This window comes from Leptodactylus fuscus, chromosome 3 (genome assembly GCF_031893055.1).
Source record: "Leptodactylus fuscus isolate aLepFus1 chromosome 3, aLepFus1.hap2, whole genome shotgun sequence".
Lineage (NCBI taxonomy): Eukaryota > Metazoa > Chordata > Amphibia > Anura > Leptodactylidae > Leptodactylus > Leptodactylus fuscus.
Genome location: NC_134267.1, coordinates 128,066,751 through 128,089,773, shown reverse-complemented (window position 1 = coordinate 128,089,773; position 23,023 = coordinate 128,066,751). Strand labels below are relative to the sequence as shown.

The 23,023-nt window shown below is 41.1% G+C and overlaps 1 protein-coding gene across 1 annotated transcript in view; it reads left to right on the top strand.

The window, feature by feature from the left end:
• CD109 (CD109 molecule) overlaps positions 1-13,477 on the top strand; it is a 142,991-nt gene extending 129,514 nt beyond the window's left edge. Inside the window, exons 28-33 of the mRNA XM_075268364.1 lie at positions 1,554-1,706; positions 4,003-4,068; positions 6,042-6,184; positions 9,069-9,225; positions 9,309-9,411; positions 13,232-13,477. Coding sequence (XP_075124465.1) covers positions 1,554-1,706; positions 4,003-4,068; positions 6,042-6,184; positions 9,069-9,225; positions 9,309-9,411; positions 13,232-13,401 — 792 coding nt within the window. The 3' untranslated portion in view covers positions 13,402-13,477. The remainder of the gene's footprint in view (positions 1-1,553; positions 1,707-4,002; positions 4,069-6,041; positions 6,185-9,068; positions 9,226-9,308; positions 9,412-13,231) is intronic.
• The last annotated feature ends 9,546 nt before the right edge of the window (positions 13,478-23,023 follow it).

Sequence of the window (23,023 nt, the reverse complement as noted above, 5' to 3'; positions counted from 1 at the left end):
CCCGCCCACCACATGAGTTGCTCCAATTCCTCGACAACCACTTTAAAGGATTTATCCATCTTTATAATATTGATGGTCTGTCCTTAGGATAGGCCATCAATATTACATCTGCGATGATACAACAGCCAGGACCTCTGCAGATCAGCTTTTCCAGGACACTTCAGCTACGGGTAATGCTAACATTTCTAGGAGCCATGCTGTTCACTTGCCATACAGACTGTAGCAGTAGGTATATGTAGTGCACATGGTATAAGGGGTGAGTAGCATGGCTCCCAACATGTTATTACCTTTAACCGCCCTGTCTCGGTACCGCTGATCTGCAGGGTCCTGGCGGTGGGCCCCTAGAAACAATTCCACTGGTGGGTCCTAGACATCCCAGTCCGACCCTGTCTGGGTCTGATTTAAGAATTTCCCAAGTGTTTTTTAAAACAACCACCACTTCTCGATTTGCGGAATCGAATGTTGCGATAATTCGCATATCTGCCGTTTTATCCCTTTCCACTGGTTTGAGCAGAGATGTTCTGTCACGTAACAGGGCATCTTGGTAAGCTTTGCGCAGAACCCCATCCGGGTACCCCCTGCATTGGAATCTCCTACGTAGATCGTTGGCTGCCTCTTCATAGTCTGCCACATTTGTGCAGTTTCTGCGCAACCGCAAAAATTGGCCCTTCGGAATTCTGCGGCAGTGTGGAAAGGAATGGCAACTCTGCCAGTTTAACAGGGAATTGGTAGATGTTTCCTTCCTGTAGATCGTGGTCCCCAATCTACCCGATGTTGACTTAAAAATAGTTTAATAGTTAATCTCCTGTGCACAACAAAAGCATCTGATGATTCATGCTGACGCTAGGTTCACACCTGCGTTCAGGGTCTCCGTTCTATGGTTTCCATCTTCTGCACATCTTCTGTCATTGCTGCCGGCAGCTTCAGGAACCAACAGGAGCAGTGTAAGTGATGTTGCTACATCATGTCTACTGCTCCCAGGACAGCGGATGAATGGTGAAGCAGGGAGTGGATGGCTTCACTCTTGTATTCAATTCAACTGTGTTCGGAGGATGCAGATGAGTTGAAGTTGTGACATAGCAAGGCGGACCAGAACAGCTTGGCAGCACTCTAAATGCATGACTTTCCCACTCTCCTAAGGAGGCCTTTGCTACCTAGGGCCTGGTTAAACAGCCCTGCTCAGGAGTCTGCAAATGTGGCATGTCCAAATACCAAACATCTAAATCTGCTCTCTAAAAGTCAAAAAGGGACCCAATGGTAGGAACCCTGCAGATCAGCTGTACTGACACAGTGTGACTACAGGAAATAACAATGCCATGCTACTTATCCAATATATGATGTTCACCACTGCAATACCTAAACCCACCTCTACACTATGTATGGCAAGTGAGTAGCGTGACTCCTTGAATTGTTAACATGTCTCATACAACTATTGTATCCACAACTGCGGTTATCAAGAATATGGTATGTGAGCAACGTCCAGCATAGAAAAGATTAATTGTACAGTTGAGATGACAATATACCATAACAGTATTATTCTTTTTCTGTGACAGGACACTGTAGTAGCTCTGCAAGCAATGTCTTCCTTTGCAGCAAAGTACTCACATAGCAAACCAGCATTGCATGTTTCACTGGAAGGCAACCAGATGGATTCTCCAAGTTTCAGAATCAATTCTGAGAACTACATGATGCTTCAAAGTAAACAGGTAAGCAACTGGGGATCCACAAAAATTATGTGACCCCACAGCAAAAGTCATACAGTATATCCCCCCATTTCTCTCCAACAGATAGGACACTGAAATGTGATAAATGTAAAAATAATGGGGCTCTATTAGACCTTGAACACCATGTCTTAGCACACAAGACATAAAAATTCACAATTTTTGTGCAAAATTTTTTGCCTTTAACATTTCGGCTTTCACTGCTTTCTGGAAAAGGGGGCTTAATGAGAGCATGCAGGGAGCGGGGTCCAGCCAGAGCTATCATAATTTCCAATGATATATGAAGGGTGCTGGCAGTATACCCCAGCTATAAGCCTGCATAGCAGTGGCGTAACTACCACCATAGCAGCAGAGGCAGCTGCCACAGGGCCCGGGACATCAGGGGCCCGGTGACAGCTGCTACCGCTGCTATCATTATACTCGGGCGTCTTTTTGGACCCCCGAGTATAATGATCAGGGCCCCCTGTTGGTGGAATACTTTCCCTAATAATATAGGGAAAGTATACGTCTGAAGCTGCAGCAACGGCTGACACACAGGAGCCGATGCTGGAGCTGCAGGTCTGGCTCCTCTCAGCGATCCAAGGACGCTTCCTCTCTCCCCCCTCCCTTTCTCTGGCTTCTCTCTGCCCACCAATGAGAGGGCTGAGGAGAGGCCAGGAGGCGGGGCTTATCCCTCTACAGAAAATGGACCCTGCCGTCCTGCACACAAGAGGAGGAGGAGAAGAAGCTCCAAGAAAATGAAACTAAAGAAAGAAAACAGGTACACAGGTACATACTGGGGTTACTATACTTATTAATATCAGGCATATGGGGTGATAACTTTTGTTTTAGTAACTCCATGTGCTTCATATTAATAGCAGTTAACCCCATCATGTCCCTCACATTAACCCCTGTGTGCCTCACCATAAGAGTTACTGATATGTGAGACATATGGGGGAAATAATAATGAAGATACTTTATTATTACCTCCATGTCTCTCACATATCAGTAACTCTTATGTGAGGTACACAAGGGTTAATGTGAGGGACATGATGGGGTTAACTGCTATTAATACTGTGTGCAGGGGCCACTAAGGGACATAATACTGTGTGCAGGGGCCACTATGGGACATAATACTGTGCGCAGGGGCCACTATGGGACATAATACTGTGTGCAGGGGCCACTATGGGACATAATACTGTGTGCAGGGGCCACTATGGGGGATAATACTGTGTGCAGGGGCCACTATGGCACATAATAGAGCGCGCAGGAATGCATAGGAGGGACTCGGTTGAAATCTTTGGGGGGGGGGGGCCATGTCAAAAGTTCGCCACGGGGCCCCGCCATTCCTAGTTATGCCACTGCTGCATAGATACCCCCTGCAGGCACATGGCCTAGTGGAGGATGCACCTAATTTATCAGGAGGTTTGCCTAATCATAAATGACATAGCATAAAATCCAGTGTACTCTTCTTGCAGATTAATATAACTTTATTATTCTGACATTAAATGAGAAATATTCAGTCAATGCAGTAGAAATACTATACAGAGCTGATAGAGATGGAAATTTTGGTCTATACAGAACCTTCTCAGCATATTTGTAGCCTACAGGCAAAAGAAGTAAAAGATCCAGCATCCCAGTTCTTGTAAATAAAACTTAGCTTTTATTCATCTTGTGTCCAAACAACAAGAATGCCATTAAAATAATAAAATGAAGGGTGTCATCCCTAGAAGTACGGGAGGGAGTAGAACAGTTGACGTGTTTTGAGGATACAGGATATATATATATATATACAGGATATGAGAAGCAGTTTTGTATTTACATTTCCTTTCAATTTCTGTCCTGAGTCTTTATTTTCCTGTGAATTAAGGACCTTTCAAGTCATGTGTGGTGATCTTTGACCTTAAAAGTTCTTAACCCACAGAAATGAAGTCCCCACACGGGTTCCTGCTTATGGCTGTGTCTGTGGAGAACTATGAATTCACCATAGACACAGATGTGTGTAGGACTGGAGATTCCCCTGCAGTACCAAACAGTGTGCCCGTATATCAGTTGAGATGGCAGACTGAGCCGTTCATCTCCAAATGAGTCCCCATGTTCACTGTGCCCAACAGCAGATATGTGGTCTGCTTCCAGTGCAGGTACTCCACTGGCATCATGACAGATTCAGACACTAGAAATGTTTTGATTGAGTGACTGCTCTTTAAATATCACGTTTTGCATTTTGTTAAAGTACAATCTTAGTTATAGTGGTATAAACTTTGTGAAATAGACTAAGATTAACAGATATTTTTTATTTTAGATTGCTGTTGGCCAACCTATGAATATAACAATCCACGCAGAGGGGGTTGGATTTGCCATATTGCAGGTAAATTATTCTCACATATATAGCATCGCTTTCATTGTTATGTGTAATATTCCTTTGTAGATGATACAGTGCAGGATGTAACAGTTGCACTTATGATAGTCAAAGGCTGTAATGGTGGTATCTGTGGCTTGTATGGGTTGTATCAGGGCATCTGTGACTGCATATCTGCTACCATTTTATCATGTATCGTTCCTTCAATGTTTTCAATTTTCATTGTCTAGTAACATAAAAAATGCGAGTGGTACAAAATGTATTCAACAACTAATATCAGGCTGGCTATATGCGTGTCATGCATACTAGCCACAAAAACTTTTGAGGGTGTTCAGATATATGTATATTAAAAAATATAGAGCTACATATTAAAACACACAGATGGTTGTTGATCAAATAAATATTTGTGCATGTATCTGTATGAATATTTATCTGAGGTGACAGCTTCCATCCTCAATCTGTAGATGTATGACACAAGGATATGTTCACATGTGGAAGATTTGTTGCAGAAATTTGTGTGACTAAAAAATTCCATTCCATATATTTGTCCACCCCTGCTGTAGGAGCAACTCCATTTACTCTATTGAACTGACTTTATAGTCAGAGACATGTATAAATATGTGCACTGGGGTTGTTGCACAGTCGCCTAATGATTTATTGTCTGTCGATTCACCCTGACTAGCATAGTGTTTGATTCACACAAGTAGATGTTACTACATATTAGGAAATTCATAGAGTTCTCTATTACATAATAAAATACACTTTTGTTCTATTCAATGAGAATAGCTATATACTAGAATGAATAAAACATTGCTTAACCCAGTCTCAGACTGGAAAATTCATACTGGGGTCCCCACTATAAGTTACATGTAAATATTACCTGACACCCATTCGCTGATCACTAAAATTTTACCAACAGAAATGTATTTATCAGTGGTAGTTTGCTGCCTAGCCTTGTCCTTGTTTATGCCTTGTAGCTCTGTCAGAAGTCTCCTGTCATGTTCTTGCCTAGAGATAGGGCACTCTTATTATTGATGACTAGGACCCATGCAGTTTAATTGAGATGATGTGTCCCAGGGAGGAAGGATACTGGTGGGCTGACTCTGCTCCTACATGTCCTCTCAGCTATCCACTGTATCTACAACATATACAAAAATAAACTAGATTCTTAAACAATCTACCCAGTATATTATATTGGCACATAGTCTAGTTGTGATGCTGTATGATGAGTTTCTATGCGAAGAACAGTGAGTATTCTGTGCTTACCACAGTGAGCTGGGGGCTTGCATGGCTCAGAGGACCACTGAGGGATTCACCTGTTCACCTTTGAGACAGTTGAGTTTGCCTTAATCATCACCCTTGCTATACACTGTCATTGCAGGTATCAGAGCAATACTTATAGTATTATAGCCCCAGTGCCGCACCTCCCATGAGGCGACCTGAAGCGAGCGCTTCAGGCGGCGCTATGCCAGGGCCTCAGGGAGGGCGGCATTTTTGCTAATCTAAGCCAGTCCAGGACAAGCTGTCCTGGACTGGCTTAGCACGGAGCGATGGTTCGGGGAGGCCACTGGAGCAGCGCTGCTCCAGCAGCCTCCCCGCACGGTCAGGCAGAGCGCAGGCAGTCTCCGGGCCTGCTCTCTGGCGGCGAACGGCGCTAAGCCCCACCCCTCTGCTAAGCCACGCCTCCTCCGCTAAGCCACGCTCCCGCACCGCCCCCTCCCTTGGCGGGGGGGGGGGGGGGGCTTTCTGCACTTCGCCTCGGGCGGCGAAAGGGGCAGGTTCACCCCTGTATAGCCCTTCAGTGGGAATCCAACCCATTTCCCAAAGGTACTCTGGGTAATGCTATACAGAGTCTGTGCATATAGCTTTTCTAGTGTCTGAACCCTAAATCTAAGTATTATTGAACTTAAGAAAACATTGTATATTGCTCCACCATTAAAACCTTAGCATGCTTAAAGATTATGTATTTCTTTCCTTTTTAGTTTCACATTATCTATAATATAAGAAGCTCTGATCCCCCAAGAACTCGTAGATCTACTACAAGAACAGATTATTTTGATTTAGATGTTACTGTAAAGGATAGTATGGAAAATTTAAATGTTATGACTTTGAATGTATGTACACGGTAAGTAATGTGTTAACAATAGCCCTTATTCATGTTACAGAATGTAAAAAGTGTTTATGTGAATGCAGTGGTAAAATGTGACAACACCAGACCATATGCCAAATAACTACTATAACTAGTCTCAACCCCTTAGATGCCACCATCAATCATGACTGCAGCATCTAAGGGTCTTTAGAACTGGCACTATCGTCTTCAGGCCTCCAAGCGATGCCTTCATTACCTCCAAGAGATGCCGTGAAGTTTCTATGGCAGCCCAGGTTCTCATCAGTGATCCTGGATCTGGACTGTCTTCTCTTGTGTCAAGGCTGTCATTCATCATACACTTCAGTACTTTTGTATTGAACTATATAGGAAGATATAAAGTCCTCTAATTTAGAACCATTAAATAAACAAATATAACCAATTAATGAACATACCAAGAAATGCCCTTATGCCACATAAAAATGCTTAAAGAGGTTGTCCCAGATTACTGGAAATCCCTACACTAATCTAAACACTCTCCAACTTTCTAAATAACATAATTAATCAAAAATACAAAGTTGTATAGTACCCATTTTCCCGGGGCTGTCATCTGACCACGCCAGGGATATTTTCTGATTATCCGGTGACAATTCGTTTTCCCATTACTAGAAATTTATTGTCACTATTACTATCCACTGTCCACCCCATTATACTTAACCTCCATGCTTCTTCCTGCAAGATGGCTCCTCCTTCTGTACTGATTGTTCTGTCTATGTGCACTCTTTTCCAAGTGATGTGTGCATTGCTGCCGATAATTCACCTCTACTGCGCATCCATGAATGCGCCGTAGAGGTGGATCATCACTGCAGAGAACAGAGCAGTGATAGAGAAGACAGATTCAGTACAGAAGGAGGATCCGTCTCGCAGGAAGAAGCGTGACGGGTAAGTATATAATATGGGTCGAGGGTTGGGCTGAGTAAGTAGGGAAGGGTGGGATAGCTAGAGAGACAGGGAGAGGGTGTATGGGAGGGAGGGAGAGGGGAGTGAGGAAGGATGGGGTAGTAAGGTGAGAGGGGTTAGTTACATAGCAGGAAGTTGAAGCAAGTAAACAAATGTAGGAGATACCAGGAGCTCCCAGGCACACCCAGAAATCACTCAAAACATGGCTAAAGGTATATAGGTGTGGTTATTAACCCACTAATAGCACTAATGCAGATTAAAAAGCAACAGACTCACAGCCCTGTATACATATGGAGTAATAGTCCCGGATTAGAAAAACGTCTCCAAATGTACAGGAAAAAAAGCATCTCGGTTAAAAGCAAATGCATCAGCAAAAACCATAAAAAAATGTATCCAGCACTATAAAGACTTACAAATAAACTTAACTTTTAATGGTCATGGTAGGAAATATTATCAGTAGCAACATCCAATATTTCCAAAGGGGACACATAAAGAAAAATGATTGTTTTTTTGCAAAATCACGACGACATCACAAATGTACAAACACAAAACGCCAAATAATGAAACTTTCTTACGCGTTTCAAGGCATAGGCTCCTTACTCATAGCAGTGAGTGCTAAGACCATACATAGCAAAGTGCAATAAAAAAAATCTATAGTAAAAACATGTACCGTATGTTAATGTTTATTCTAATAATTAAAGCAACTGAGGGCAATTTTTATTTGAATGAAACAATTATGCATGCAGTGTCACTATGGAGTTCCTTGGGCCCACCAGAGAAAATCATTGAGGGCCCATCCTCCAAGTATACAGAACATACCATATGTACATCCACTTTAGATAGCAATGTAAACTTACTATCAATAAGGTCAGTTAATTTATTTTTCATAAAAATGTGAGAAATTGATCCTAATATGAAGTGATAATCTGCAAAACCAAGCAGCACAGTTAGATAGGTTTGAGCAGCGCCGCACCTCCCATGAGGCGACCTGAAGCGACCGCTTCAGGCGGCGCTATGCCAGGACCTCGGGAGGGCGGCATTTTTGCTGACCTAAGCCAGTCCAGGACAAGCTGTCCTGGACTGGCTTAGCGTCACCGTGTCTGCAGCCCGACACGGGAAGCGAGCGGTGTATTGGAGCGGCCCTGCTGGACGGAGCGCTGCTCCAGCGGCTGTCCCTCACACTCAGGCAGAGAGCAGGTCCTCTCCCTGCCTGCTCTCTGCCTGCGAACGCCGCTCGCTCCGCTCGACCACGCCCCTTTCCGCTCGACTCTGCCCCTTCCGCTCGGCCCCGCCCCTTTCTTGCGACCCCCGCCCCCTCAGCTCCGCCCCTCCTCCGGGGGGGGGGGGGCGCGGCTTTCTGACGCCGCTTCAGGCGGCAGAAAGCCCAGGTTCACCCCTGGGTTCGACTCACTTAAATGTAACACATTTTTTTCTCCAAAATAATTGATTCATTTATTTCACAATATGCAAATGAGCAGTATGAAACACAGAGTGTGATTCCTATGCTCCAAAATGCTATGCTCTACACTGGCTAGGAACACCCTTCTTTTAGTGACATGGTCAGGAATCTATGCCTAAACCAGTGGTTATTAATCTTGTTTGAGGTACCGAACCCACCAGTTTCATATGCACATTCACCGAACCCTTCCTTTAGTGAGAAATCAAATATGATTTTTTTCCAAATTCAAGACATAGGTATATGTTTTTTTTTTACTGGTACACAAAATGAACCATGCATAGGGCTTAGGGTTTGATCGAACCCCAGTTATGAACCACTGGCCTAAACCTTGCATGTCTCTATACTTCTGGATCCTTGTTTCCAAGTATAGCACAACTCAACCATTTCAGTACATTCACTTTAGTTTTTTTTTTTTTTTTAATTTATACAGAACATAAAATGCATATATGCATTAATGTGATCTAGTCATGTTTCAGTCAATTTTTATCATATACAATCTGGCAGGTGCTCTGATAGAGAATCTTCTGCTCAGACCGGCATGGCTATTATGCAAGTGGATTTACTCAGTGGCTTCAGTTTGGCTCCAGATGGTATTTTACTGAAATATCCAATTAAAAAGGTGGAAACGATTGATGACAAAGTCAACATTTATCTCGATTCTGTAAGTGAAACATTGGTGTTTCTTATTATGTTTGCCACAATGTGTGTATTCTTACAAAACTAAGCAAAATTTAACTCTTTCAGCTCAACCAAACAGAGTTTTGCTTAGATATTCCAGCAACTCGAAGTTCAAATGTTGGCTATACCCAAGATGCTTTTGTATCGGTCATTGACTATTATGAACCTGGTAAGTACAATCATTTTAGATGCAAAACCTCTTATAACTTATCAATATAAGTTTTTAAGTTAAGATGCCTGTACTGCTATATGGAATGTGTTGGCACTACATAAACAGAAGAAACATTATTATTATTATTATTATTATTATTATTATTATTATTTAATAATAATAATAATAATAATAATAACAACATTATTACACATAAATATATTCAGTTGATTAATGTAAATAGATATCCTCTCTAAAAAGCTGTGTATAATGATCCACATGCCACATAATAAAAATGTATGACTAAGTGTAAACTAAGAACGGTATACTTTATATAAACTATATAGAAGGTCTATCAACATAGTATAGATTAGGAGCAGGCAACCTTCAGAACTCCAGCTGTTGTAAAACTACAACTCCCAACATGCATACTCGCTCTGCTGTTCTTGGAATTCCCATGGAAGTGAATGGAGCATGATGGGAGTTGTAGTTTCACAGCAGCTGGAGAGCCGGAGGTCGCTGAGCCCTGGTTTAGAGCATAAGAGTTCAGTACAACAATTTAAAACTGCAAGGTAACTTCTAGAGGTAGCAGAGTTTTTTGCAGCTTGGCATTGTTACATGTGGATGTTAGTGTAGATGTTGCTGCCGATTTCCAGCAGATTTCACACTCTTTATCACAAAGAGTTTTTTTGGGGTTTTTTAACTTCTCTCTGACACTACTTGGGTGGTAGACCAAAACTGCCATTTTCTAAAATATGCTCTATTTTATAAATAACCAAGTCACAACTCTATTTTTTACATGTGTGACCTTTCTTACCTTCCTCTTGGATGGGTAGGTCCAGCTATGTATTAAGCATTGTAAGTGGATGTCTAGATATGTTTGTCACAAGATAACATGATTTTATGATACTCTCTCATGAGATGTCTATTCTACATGTAGATGTGACTATATGTAGACACCCAGTGTTCATTAGGTGAGTTGTAGCCTGCCAAAGGGTTTTGCTAGCATGTTGCAATATTGAAATTAATTGCTTTCATGAGAAATTGGAGTCTGTAACTAAATTCAAGCTAAGGTAAGAGGAAACACACCTTTATACACTATTGGAAGGTGTCCACTAAGGCTAGATGCAAACAACAGTGGAGAAAAACACAAGGGGCTGCCATTTTCACGAATCCCCCATTCTTTTCAGTGTATGGAGGGATCCATGAAAATGCAAAAATAGAACATGGCCTAAATTTTGATGGTTCATGACCACAGACCATCAAATTAACAGTCAAAAGAAAACCCTCCCCATTTACTGGCATTGATAGCAATGCTTTCATGTGAATCTAACCTAAGGCTAAAGCCCTTTGTTGGTTTGTGTTGTCAATTTAAATTTCCGTTTGCCCTATAAATTGACTAAGGGAAGAAAAACTGCAGAGAAAAAGGCAGCAAAAATGACATGAAAAAAGATGTGGAAAAAATGTGACGCGATTCCACTACATTTTGCTTCCACAGCGTTTTTTAGCTACGTTCCACAACATGAGGCCTTAACCCGAAATACATTTTTGGGGTGTTAACTATTAGAATTCTGTGCAAATTTCAAAATTTCCGAAATTCTTTTTGTATGAAAATAGGCTATAAGAACAGAACTATTGGGTCCCACCTCTTAATCATTGAATTTAGGTGTTTCATTCAGTCCCATTGACAAAGGTATATACCCTGTTTCCCCGAAAATAAGACATCCCCCCCCCTTCACCTTCTGGATCACATACAACCAGCAGTCATGCCGGCGCTCCGCTAAGGAAGCATCAGCATGACTGCCGATTGCTCCAGCCGCTGCATGAGACATCCCCCGAAAATAAGAAAGGTCATATATTTCGTTAGATAATTAATTATAAGAGACTGTCATATTTTCGGGGAAACAGGGTACAATCCACCATATCCAGCATCTAACCATGCAATTTGGCTTTTCAGACATTTGTAACAATATAAGTCATGCTAAAGAGCTCACTGAATTCCAGGGTGGTACAGTAATAAGATGCCACTGTTGTAACACGCTAGCTTGTGAAATTTCTTCCCTCTTGGACATTCAACATGACTGTTAAGTTGTAGAGAGGCCAAGGCGCATAGCGCATACAAAACATCAACACTCTGCTGACTCTGTAACTTTAGAGACCCAAACCTCTTCTGACATCATTAACATCAGCACAAATACCTTGTGCCTGGAAGATTTGTGGAATGGGTTTCCATGGCTGAGTAGCTTCATGCCAGGAGAAAGCTAAGTGCCAGAGTACATTGTGCGAACTGTAGAGTTTGGTAGAAGAGGGATAATGCGATGGGTTGTTTTTCAGGGATTGGCATAGGTCCTTTAGTTCCAAGACATGGGAAATGTTAATGCTTCAGCATACCAAGACATTTTAAACAATTGTACGCTTATAACTTTTTTGGGGAAGGCCTTTTGTTTTTGTTCAAGCATGACTGTGTCCCGTTACATAAAGCAAGGTCCATAAACCCATTACTAGCTCTAAAAGGTGTGGAAGCACTTGACTGGCCCACAGAGAGTCTTCACCTCAACCCCATCGAACACCTTTTGGAAGAACTATAATGGGGATTGTGAGACTGGCCCTCTCGTCCAACATCAATGTTTGACCTTACAATTGATCTTCTGGATGAATTGGCAAAAATCCTGATGAACACCCTCCAACATCTTGTAGAAATCCTTCCTAAAGAGTAGAGGCTTTTTTAGCAGCAAATATAAGGACCCACTCCATATTGATACGTATAGTCCATATAGAGTATTTATATAACAGAAATATCTGATCTAAACAATAGGACATTTTCTGATAGTATCTTTCCTAAATAATGATAATACAGATTAAAAGACATGTCAGCATAGATTAAATGTGTCTGGTCAGATCGTTTTTCTGTAATGCAGTTTTAGATCAGCCTGGACAGTGGGAAATGAGCCAGTTTAGGACTAACTCCAAGAAATTACGTAATGAATAATAAAATGGGTATCTGATCCTTATGCCAGATTGAAAGTGTGATTTGCTGGATTTAAGCAAAAAGTTGTCAGCTTATTTCGAACTAAAGTAATGGGTCATGTAATAGAAACTTAAAGGCAAGTGAGAAATGAGTGGTGTTGTCATAGTATACAAGCAACACTGAACCAGTAAAAAAAAATCTAGGACAGCAAATTTACTCATTCTTCCTCCCAGAACACATTGTACCACATTCAGCATGTTGACATACCTGGCTAAACAATACTTTCCAGAAAACTATTTTTCTTTGTTTATGTAATGCTAAGATAATAGTGAGGACTATATGCATGGGCTATACACCCAGGTGTTATTATAATACTACTTAAAGATTGAGACATGTTTTTTTCAGTTAAAAGGGGTTGTCCAGGATGTTTTGATGGCCTATCATTGGGATAAGCCTTAAATATCTGATTGGTAGGGGGCAGACAGGTGGCCATTGCACCGATCTTCTGTACCTGCCACTTTCAATGTCTATACTATACACAACACAGTGCAGCATAAATTCCAGTTCTGGTATAGTGACCAGCCACCAATATTGTATCTAAGCCTCCACCCGGCGCCCCCACCAATCAGGTTTTTGCAATGGCCACAATGTACCAGAATTAGAAAAGCTCCAAACACTGTGTTGAGACCAGGAAAGGTACTGCAAGCTAAGTCATTGGAACTGAGCTTGCAGAACACATGTCTAATGAACTGTTATTGATATTCTAATTAAAGGTCATTAATACTATATTTCTGGAATACTCCTTTAAATATCCCACAACTCATTGTTGAGTACAAGTAAATGTCATCTTTCTTTCTTTTTTTTTAATAGGAAGAAGGGCTGTAAAAAGCTACAATTCTGAAGTAATGAAGACATTGTCACCTTGTTCATTCTGTAAGGATGAATGTAGCATATGTCTAGAAGACAATCATGCATCTCAACCATCAACCATACAATGTTATTCCTTATTATTATTTATCTTATTTGTCTTATATCTGTAAAAAACAACAATTACAGTTGACAATAGACGTCACATTGCATACATGTATTGTACATGTTTATTCTGAGCAGTATTTCAAGAAGCTTTTGTTTCTAGTACCACATGAAATTGTGTAAATATATATGAAGAATCATAGATTATTACTACCTTAAATAAGAAAAACCTGGATTTACCAAAAATTTCTTTAAAATGCCATCTTACAATATTCCATCTGCCTAGTTGAATAGTATCCTTTAATTTTCACATATTTATTTGTGCAGAAATCTTTTATTTTTTAGTTTACCGTCTCTGAATTAAATATAACTTTGCAATTTTCTCTTCAGATAATACATGCACAAAATAAACTAGTATTGTAGCAGTCTGTAGTGCTAGAAGCAGCAGCAGTAGAAATAGTTATAATAATAAATAAAAGGATGCCAAGTTATGCAAATATGAAAAAAATAAGGTCCAAATTTATCAAATGTGGCATCAAGTCAACCAATATATAAAGGTGGTCAAACACATTAAATTAATGTGGGCTGAATCTATTTTTTGTTGTGAGAATAGTTGGGGATGCCCTGATTCTCAGGGCAAATTTTGGAGAAAAAAACATGTTGGATTTCATGTTGGATTGTCCTCAACAATGATAAGAGGCTTTGAGAGATATTTGACAATTGCTTATTCCTCTCTCACTACTGAGAACAAATACCTGCTGAATGTCTGTGACTGCATGTAACCTATTTAAAAATGAGTGAACTAATACATTACGATTTGATCTGAATATTCAGATAAATGTTTTGTTGAAACTGAAACTTTTGCAATTCATCTTAGGCAAACTAAAATGGTTGCCACAACTTGCATTGCACAGTGAAAATATAAAAGAGACACGTATCTGTGATATTGGTTGGCTTCTGGTAAAACCAGCTCTCACATGAGAGCCTCTCAGCAAATAAGGTGGAGCCCTTACAGTGCTGATGTCAAAAACACAATATAAGATTTTAGTTGAGGAAGACAGAGACATTTTGGAATATGTTCAAACTGATTGTTACTTGTGCTATCATCATCACTGCATGATCCAATGCAATAGGTCCATGTGGCTATTACAAAACAACAGCAATAATGAAACAGAACCACAGATTAATAGGAGGAGGAACAGAGTTTAGATTTAATAAATTTTAGGCAGAGAAATCATAGGAGTAGAAGGAGGGAGAATTTCTGCCCTGTGTTGTCAGAGCCTGTGACTGTCCTTTACACAGAGTACTACATATACTGGACAGTTAACCCTTTTATTGACAGTAACCTCAATTTAAATCTTTTTTTTTTTTTTTTTAATAGAGCAATTTTGTATTAGTGTTGGATTTATCATTGGTATTGTTATTACTGTATGTTGTTGTACAGTGATCTGTGACTGTCCTTAGAATGTCTTACATTGTTTTTACTGACATAGAAAGTGCCATTCTAACAGCAGAAAAAAGCTGACTGATACAAATACAATATTACAATACATTTTATGTTGTTCAGCCTCAACTGTAATGCCTGAGAGGGTGTACAGTGCTGCTGGTAGTATTGTAACACCTAGGTGAACCAAACTGTCCACCACTAGCATTGAAAAAATTATTTTCACCAAAATGAATCAGGCCTGGATCCATGAGGATTTTCACAATCCTCTGGCTGATGCTACCAAATAGATCTTCCACTATCTCCATGTATCATGTTCCATTTACTGTACTGCCGAAGCTGCTGCCTGCTACTCCTAAACAGCTGAACATCATCTCTTGCAGCCTGGTCCATTACATTATTCCATATTGTACTGCCATTCAGTTTGTCACAGCTACCACCACTCAGGCAGACATGTCCTACAGCTTCCTCTATCATATTATTCCATACTGTATTGCCATTCATGTTACCACAACTACTGCCACTACTCAGTCAAACATGTCTTGTGGCCTGGTCCATCACATTCTACTATACCAAAGTGCTGGTGCCAGTGTTAGCATAAAAAAAGTTAAATTAAAAAAGATGTTATTGCATCTTTCAATGCCAACGCCGTTTTGATTTCACATCTGCTCCCACAAAGGGATCATTTTTGGCAGCTTTTTGTTTTGGAAAGCCTCTTGTTCTTGATCACTTTTCAACTAGGCACACAGCCACAAACATTTGTCCAAAATAACAAGCCTCTAGTCATCAAATGGAATAATTTCTAGATAAAGACGTCTGGGGCCTTATCATACAGGCCCAAAGCCTTATGGTAGCAGTAGCAGCCTGTTGCCGTACAGGCCCAAAGCCTGTGCTAGCAGTAACAGGCTATTACTACTACCACAGGCTTTGGGCCTATATGGTAACATCCCAGACCACGCGACATCTGGGATTTTACCATATAGGCCTGAAGCTGGCTAGGATTAACATCGGATCCCGGAGAGGTGAGTAAAACTGTTTATTATTTTCTCTCACCTCCCCAGGGGTCCGATTATTATACTCGGGGGTCTGAAAAGACTCGCGAGTACAATAATAGCGGCAGCGGGATCGCGACTGGGACTCGGGCCTACTCACTGTCAGCCTCCGCGGCCTATAATATAAGATGACGCGGGGGTCGGCAGTGAGCAGGCCCGGGGACAAACAAACATTAAGTTCTCATACTAACCGACCTTGCGCTGCTGCTCCCACTGCTCATCTTCTCCCACTGCTGCTCCTGCGTCTCAACGTAGGGGGCGTGATGAAGTCGCCTGTGCTGAGATGCAGTAAGACGTCATCGACATACGCCGGGTGCAGGCTTGAGCTAACGTGGCCACGTCACCCGGCGTGCATTGTAGCCGGGGGAGGGAGGCCGGGACTGGAGTGGAGGCCCGCAGCAGCGAGTCAATACGGTCGAGTCAATTACCGTATTGACGGCTGCTGCCGATAGGTGGTTGGTGAGGCAGCGCTGTCGCCAGGGCCGCCTTAAGATGTTTCCAAGGCAGAGAAGATGCTCTGGAAACATCTTGGGGTGGTCCTGGAGGCAGTGCTACCTCACCACTCATCCTCCACAGATGTCTTTCACTGCGGACCAGTCATGTGACATTTTCAATTACCATATTGACGTGAGTATAAGCCGAGGCACACTTTTTCAGCACAAAAACTGTGCTGAAAAACTCGGCTTATACTCGAATATATACGGTAACTCGCCTCAGATTGCCAAGTCCCTGAGTGGACAGCACTGGCAGTATTTGTCAGGCGAACTCATCCAGCGGTTTTGTTTGGACCAACACATCCAAAACGAAATTGCTGTTATAATCCTTGTTATATAATGGGATGTGACTGTGGGGCCAGCTGAGTCACACTGCTTTGATAGTTAATCCATTCTACAGTTACATGACTTCACACCATCCGTTTGTGAACAGCTGATAAACAAGGAAGACAGTAAATGTCATGGTCGATAGTGATGCCAATCTGTATGGAAACAATATGGTAACATTTACATTATCATTTTCTAACCTTGTCACCATAATAAACTTCATCTTTGCATCCTGAAAATCCCTAAATGGAAGTCCAGTAGTTACTGTGAGCATTGCTCAAGTAGATTCATAACCTATAAAATATTCAGTAATCAATCAATACTTCAGTGTACAAGTAATAATTTTAGGCAATTTGTCCAGACTTTTTAGGTAAATCATGAAAAGGTTTTTTAAAGGGATTCTACCACTAAATTGGTATTTTTTCTGCTTTAGACGTCGGAATAGCCTTTAGAAAGGCTATTTGTCTCTTACCTTTAGATGAGGTCTCCGCTGCGCCGTTCCTTAGAAATACCGTTTTTTTTTTACTGGTATGCTAATGAGCTCTCTCGCAGCAATGGGGGCGGGCCTAGCAATCAAACAGCGTTGGGGGCGTCCCCACTGCTGCCAGAGAACTCTCTCCAGCGACATCTCCATCTTCAGCTGTATCCTCCTTCTCTCATCGTCTTCTGTCTGCGTCAGCTCTGACGCCTGCGCAGTTGGCTCTGCCAGTGAGACACTAGTAGAGTCGACTGCACATGCCGGCCGGTGGCTATTTATTGTTCGGCGTAGACTTAGAGGAGCGTACTGCATGTGTTCACAATTGCAGCCTTGAAAATATGGCCGCCGGCTGGCATGCTCTGCTAGTGTCTCGCTGGTAGAGCAGACTGCGCAGGTGTCAGAGCTGACGTTAGAGGAAGACGACGAGAAGGGGAGGATGCAGCTGAAGATGGAGGCGCCGCTGGAGAGAGTTCTTTGGTAGCAGTTGGGACATCCCCATCGCCGTTTGAGTGCTGGGGCCCGCCTCCATTGCTGCGAGAGAATGCATTAGCATACCGGTAAAAACTGGTATTTCTAAGGAACGGTGCAGTGGAGACCACGTCTAAAAGTAAGAGACGAATAGCCTTTCTAAAGACTATTCCGACGTCTAAAGCAGAAAAAATACCGATTTAGTGGTAGAATCCCTTTAAATGTTAACAGAAAACAAATACAAATACTTAAAATACAATTTACATTAATAAACAAACAGTACAAATAAAAAAATAAAAAAAACAGGTAATCTTTTTGAACAAAACTTGACATTGCAAAACAGGTTTTGTGGATTTACGTATTTGACTGGTTTCTGTTTTGCTATAGTTTGTTTTGGTAAATTTTCATAGCACAGGCTTTGCAGTAAAATTAACTTTTGCAGTACTATTACAGAAGACTGGGTATTTTATGTACTTTTTCAATATGCTTCAATTTGCATTAAAATATTGTTTTTTATTGTTACTTTGGAATGTGTTTTCATTATCTTAAGTCTTTAATAGGGTTGTCAAGCTGTGATATTTCATTTTCAGTTGGTTTTTGCGAGTAGATATGTGAATTAGTGAAAACTTTACTATATCGACCATTTTTCTTGCTTTATTTTTCTAATTATGAAGCTAAAATTTGCATTCTTTATGAAAATATAAGCTAAAATGCATATGGATTGTGTAAAATTATTATACCTGACACTAATATTGGTCAATATAAATGAGTATATAAACATTGATATACACATTTAGTTTAGTCAAAGAGTCTTCTATAGGGTTGAGCCGATCTTGACTTTTCAGGATCGATTTTAAAATCCGATTTCCGATCATTTTTCATTCGAACCCGATCTCGATCCCAATTCCGATCCCAATGCAAGTCAATGGGATTTTTTTATTAATCGGAGATCGGATTTTAAAAGCAATGCTATTCACTATACAGCATGGAATCTAACAATTGAACGCTTTAATTGTTAGACTCCATGCTGTGTAGTGAATAGCTGAGTAGCCAGAGGATTTTTTTTTTTTTTAATCCTCTGGCTACTTAGTCTCCCCTGGTGTCCACTTACCTTCAGAGATAGCTGCATGTCTCCCCGCCCTGTACCCGCCCACACTCTCCTAAGCCACAAGCCCCGCCTTCCTAGCTCTTTAAACACTAACCTGAGAGGCGGCGGCAGTGAGGCGAAGAAGAAGGAGAACACCGGGCAACGGAGCAGCCATCTCTGGAGGTAAGTAGCTACTAGAGATGTTAGTTTAGTCTCCCATTAGAATGAATGGAGGCAGCTGGCGCGCAGGGGGTTAAGGCTGTGTGCCGGCTGCTTCCATTCATTCCTATGGAACCGCAGCGGAGCCTTCACACTGAATATACACTCCACTCAGAATGAGCGGAGCGTATACTCACTGTGAAGGCTAAGCAAAGCATTGTGGGAAATAGTACTGATCTCCATCCCACCTAAAAAGATCGTGTTCGGAATTCTGATCGCGATCGTGAAATTTTCTCGATCGCCGATCGGAATCCGATCTTTTCCGAACACGATCACTCAACCCTAGTCTTATAGTAGTCTTATACTCAAATATATGTGTATTTTATCACTATTACTGTACAAAAAATCATATTTTTACATCTAGTTAATTGTGTTAGTAACAGGGCCATTTTAACACATTGGTGGACCCAGTGCAAAGGTTTCATAATTCACCACCCACTATTAGGCCTGGTTCTCATCTGGGTTTCCATTTGGGGTGTCCGCTTAGGGACCTGCCGAATGGAAACCTAGTCCGCATAAAAAAAAACCAGTTACCTAAGGAAACCCACGGACCCCATAGACTATAATGAGGTCCTGTGGTTTCCTCTCAGTGTCTGTACAAAAAATGTGGAGGAGTTTTCTCTACGCATTTTTCATGCAGAGAGGGAAACAGAATGGCCGGAACACATATGTGAACTGGGCGTTATACCCATCTGAAAGCTGTCAAAAACTTGGATTTTATATGTCCAAAGGTAAAAAAGGTATCCAGCACAGCCGTGGGCCTCCGGGCCGTGGGAGTGTATATCCGAGCAAAGCTGTGGAAAGGAAATTCAAATGGGAGTACAACCAGAAGATATATGACTGCAGTTGGGCTGAGTATTATTTCTTTTTTTCCCCTTTCCTATTGACTTATTGGATTTTATATGGTGACATTCAATGGGTGAAAATGTGTTATCTGACTGATGGAACTTTTCCACCTGTCAGATATGTTTAATACGTTCATCTCTAGTAATAATCGTTATTGCTATTATTTTATTGTGTAACTGATATTGCCAGAGAGGTGGTCGGTGTATTTTACTCTATAAAGATCAGATATGGACAGGACAGGGACAGTGAAAAAGAAAATTAAACTTTATTGATGACTTTCTGTATGTGTTGTGTAAGTTTTTGGTGCTACAACCTGGACGATAGTAAACGTCTAGGTCATTATGCCAATAAACTTCCTGGTTATGTTATGTTCATTATCATTATCCCTTTATGTGACAATCAGAAAGCAAAAGTATAGTATGATTGATAGCAGAGGGTATAACATGGATAGAAATCCATGGGGTCCCATACAGGTTATGCACAGAAAATGATGAGTCATCATTGTCTCTGCAGTCTGCATCTCTTCTCCTTCCCCCTCCTTCCTCCTTCAGCAACTCTAAGATGCTGCCCGAGGCAGGAGAGGGAAGGACAATTTAGAGTCCCATATCTCAGGATCTCTTAGGGCTATGAAAATGACCTTTGATTCATTTTAAAGATGGGAATCCTTAAAACATGGTTTTCACCAGTGAATTTCTCTGTATCTGTAAGGGATATCATGATGATCTTGGTATCATTTTAAAGATGAAGCAGGACTACAGGAAGCTGAACAAAGTAAACAAATAGAAGATACCAGGAGCTCTCAGGGACACTCAGAAATCACTTAAAAAACTGAAAAAGGTATATGGGTCCATTTATTAACCCAGTTATAGCACTAACAGACATTTTTTTTTTAAACATTTTTTGCCCAGAAAACCCCTTTAAGAAAAGCATTAGTCATTGTTGTGGTATACTCTTCTACATATCAATTTTTATGATTTTATTGCATTTTGGTAAAGTTTTTTTAAATGCAGCTTTTTCGCAGCATTTGTCTTATTGCAATGTGTGGATGGTAATAGCCAGAATCTCTTTCACTTTGCTGGTACCGTAAAACTCTGCTTTCTGCAACATTGGGTCTTAGCGTAAAACTTCTAGTTTAGCATTGGACAGGGCAATATTATAGTTCAGCGGTTAACACTGTTGCCTTGTAATGCTGGAGTCCTGGATTGGAATCTTGTCATGGACAACATCTGTATAAAGCATGAATCTTCTCTCTGTGCTTTTCCTCCAGGTACTCTAGTTTACTCCCACACTCCAAAGACATATTGATAGTGACCACCTCATGAAGCAGGTAGTGACAATATTTCTCACTTAAAATTAAGTGAATTAACAAAATAGAAATCTAAATTAAATCAATATATCTGTATCAATAGGCCCCATACACCTGATGAAGGTCAAGTGTGTGCTTTTTGCTTCCTTTAGACTGAGATATGTTGGCATACTTATTTTCCCCTATATGGGAAAGCCAGGGGCGCATCTGCCATGAGGTGACCTGAGATGACAGCCTCAGGTAGCTACTCCTGGCATAAACTGAGCGCTGTCATTTCTTTTTAATTGGATGCTAGCTATTGGATTATTCCAACAGGTAGTGGCTGATATTTTACTTACCGATCCCTGATCCTGTCCAGCCTTCGCTTCTTCCTTCAAGGGCTGTTTTAAGTTACGTCCCAGCATTCTGGGTCAAACTGTCATGATGTTGGGTCCTTCTACATGACTGCCAAGGGCTATTGGGGATATGCTGGACACCGCAAGGATGCCCAGGAGAGGTAAGATAAGGTGAGTATAACTGTTTGCTATTTTTACTCATCTCCAGTACACCTTCACTTATTATTCTCTGGGGTCTGACTTATATTATACATTATTCTGTGTGGGGGCCAATAAATGGGGTAATATACTATGGGGGCCAGTAAAGGAGGTGTTATACTGTGTGGGGGCCAAATAAGGAATTTTTTTTGATCTGCAAATGGTGGTGGTATCAATGCCAGTAAAAAGAAATTTTAATTAAGGGGGTCCTGTCTCGCATTGGAAGATCACCTGGTCACCCTGTCTCTCCCTAACTAATTTTAATGAATTGAGTTGCATTGCAACCCCTAGTGTTGATCAGTGTTTCGCATTAAGGTTTTTATCGCTTATTATCGCCTGCTATTGTATGAAGGTAGCAATTTTTTTTGATTGGGGGTGCCTTTGTATAGTTGCACCTCAGGCAGAACAGAGGCTAGGTTCACCCCTGAGGAAAGCACAATTGACTTTTCGATCTTTTTAAGCCTACTCTTACAGGAATGATGGCTTCTCCAAAGTATACAAACACAACTATGCTTTGTCAAGACTGTACATCCAGCACTCATAAAATATAAACTCAGACATTATTCCAATGTTTCCATTGAAAAGTATGTGCTGTTAGCATATAAAAACTGCTCTCAGAAAGCACTATGTAGCGTTTTCTGAAAATAGTTTTTATTTGCTGATAACAGAAACTTTTTAATGGAAAAATCCAAATAAACTTGAGGTATTTTTTATATGTTGTGAGTGCTGGTAAAGCCTGAAGTTCAACTCCTGAGCTGGTGATGTAATCTGTACACCTCTATAGCCATGTTTTGTGTGAGCACAATATTACAATTTTTTTTACACTTCTATTATTAGCTTTGAACATTAGTACGCCATCTCTAATGTATTGGAGTGTTTGCTGCTTTTGATTTAATATGGTTGTACTACATTGAGGATGAAGACAAGGTGTAGTAGGATGTTGGCTCCTAATCTTACATTCTAAGGATTTATTCTACATCTACTAAAAAGGTTCTCTTGTAGTTCAAGAGCTAAAGCCTGGTTCACATCTGTGTTCGAGTTTTCATTTGGAGAGTTTGCTTGGGGACCCCCCCCCCCCAAAGGAAACCTATACACATTAAAAAAGAGGTTACTTAAAGGAAACACGTGGGCCCCATAGACTATAATGGGGTCTGTGTGGTTTCTGCACAGAACATGCGGCGAGATAAATGCTGCTTGCAAGACTTTTCTCTCTGCATGTTTCATGCGGACACTGAGCAGAAACCACAAGGACCCCAATATAGTCTATGGGATCCATAGGTTTCCTAGGTAACCACTTTTTTTTATTGTGCATAGGTTTCTGTTCGGGGGGTTCCCAAGCAAACTCCCCAAACGAATCCCCAAGCGGACTCCTCGAACGGAAACCCGAACACAGATGTGAATAGGGTCTAAGATGATTAGATTTCTTGACATTTTAC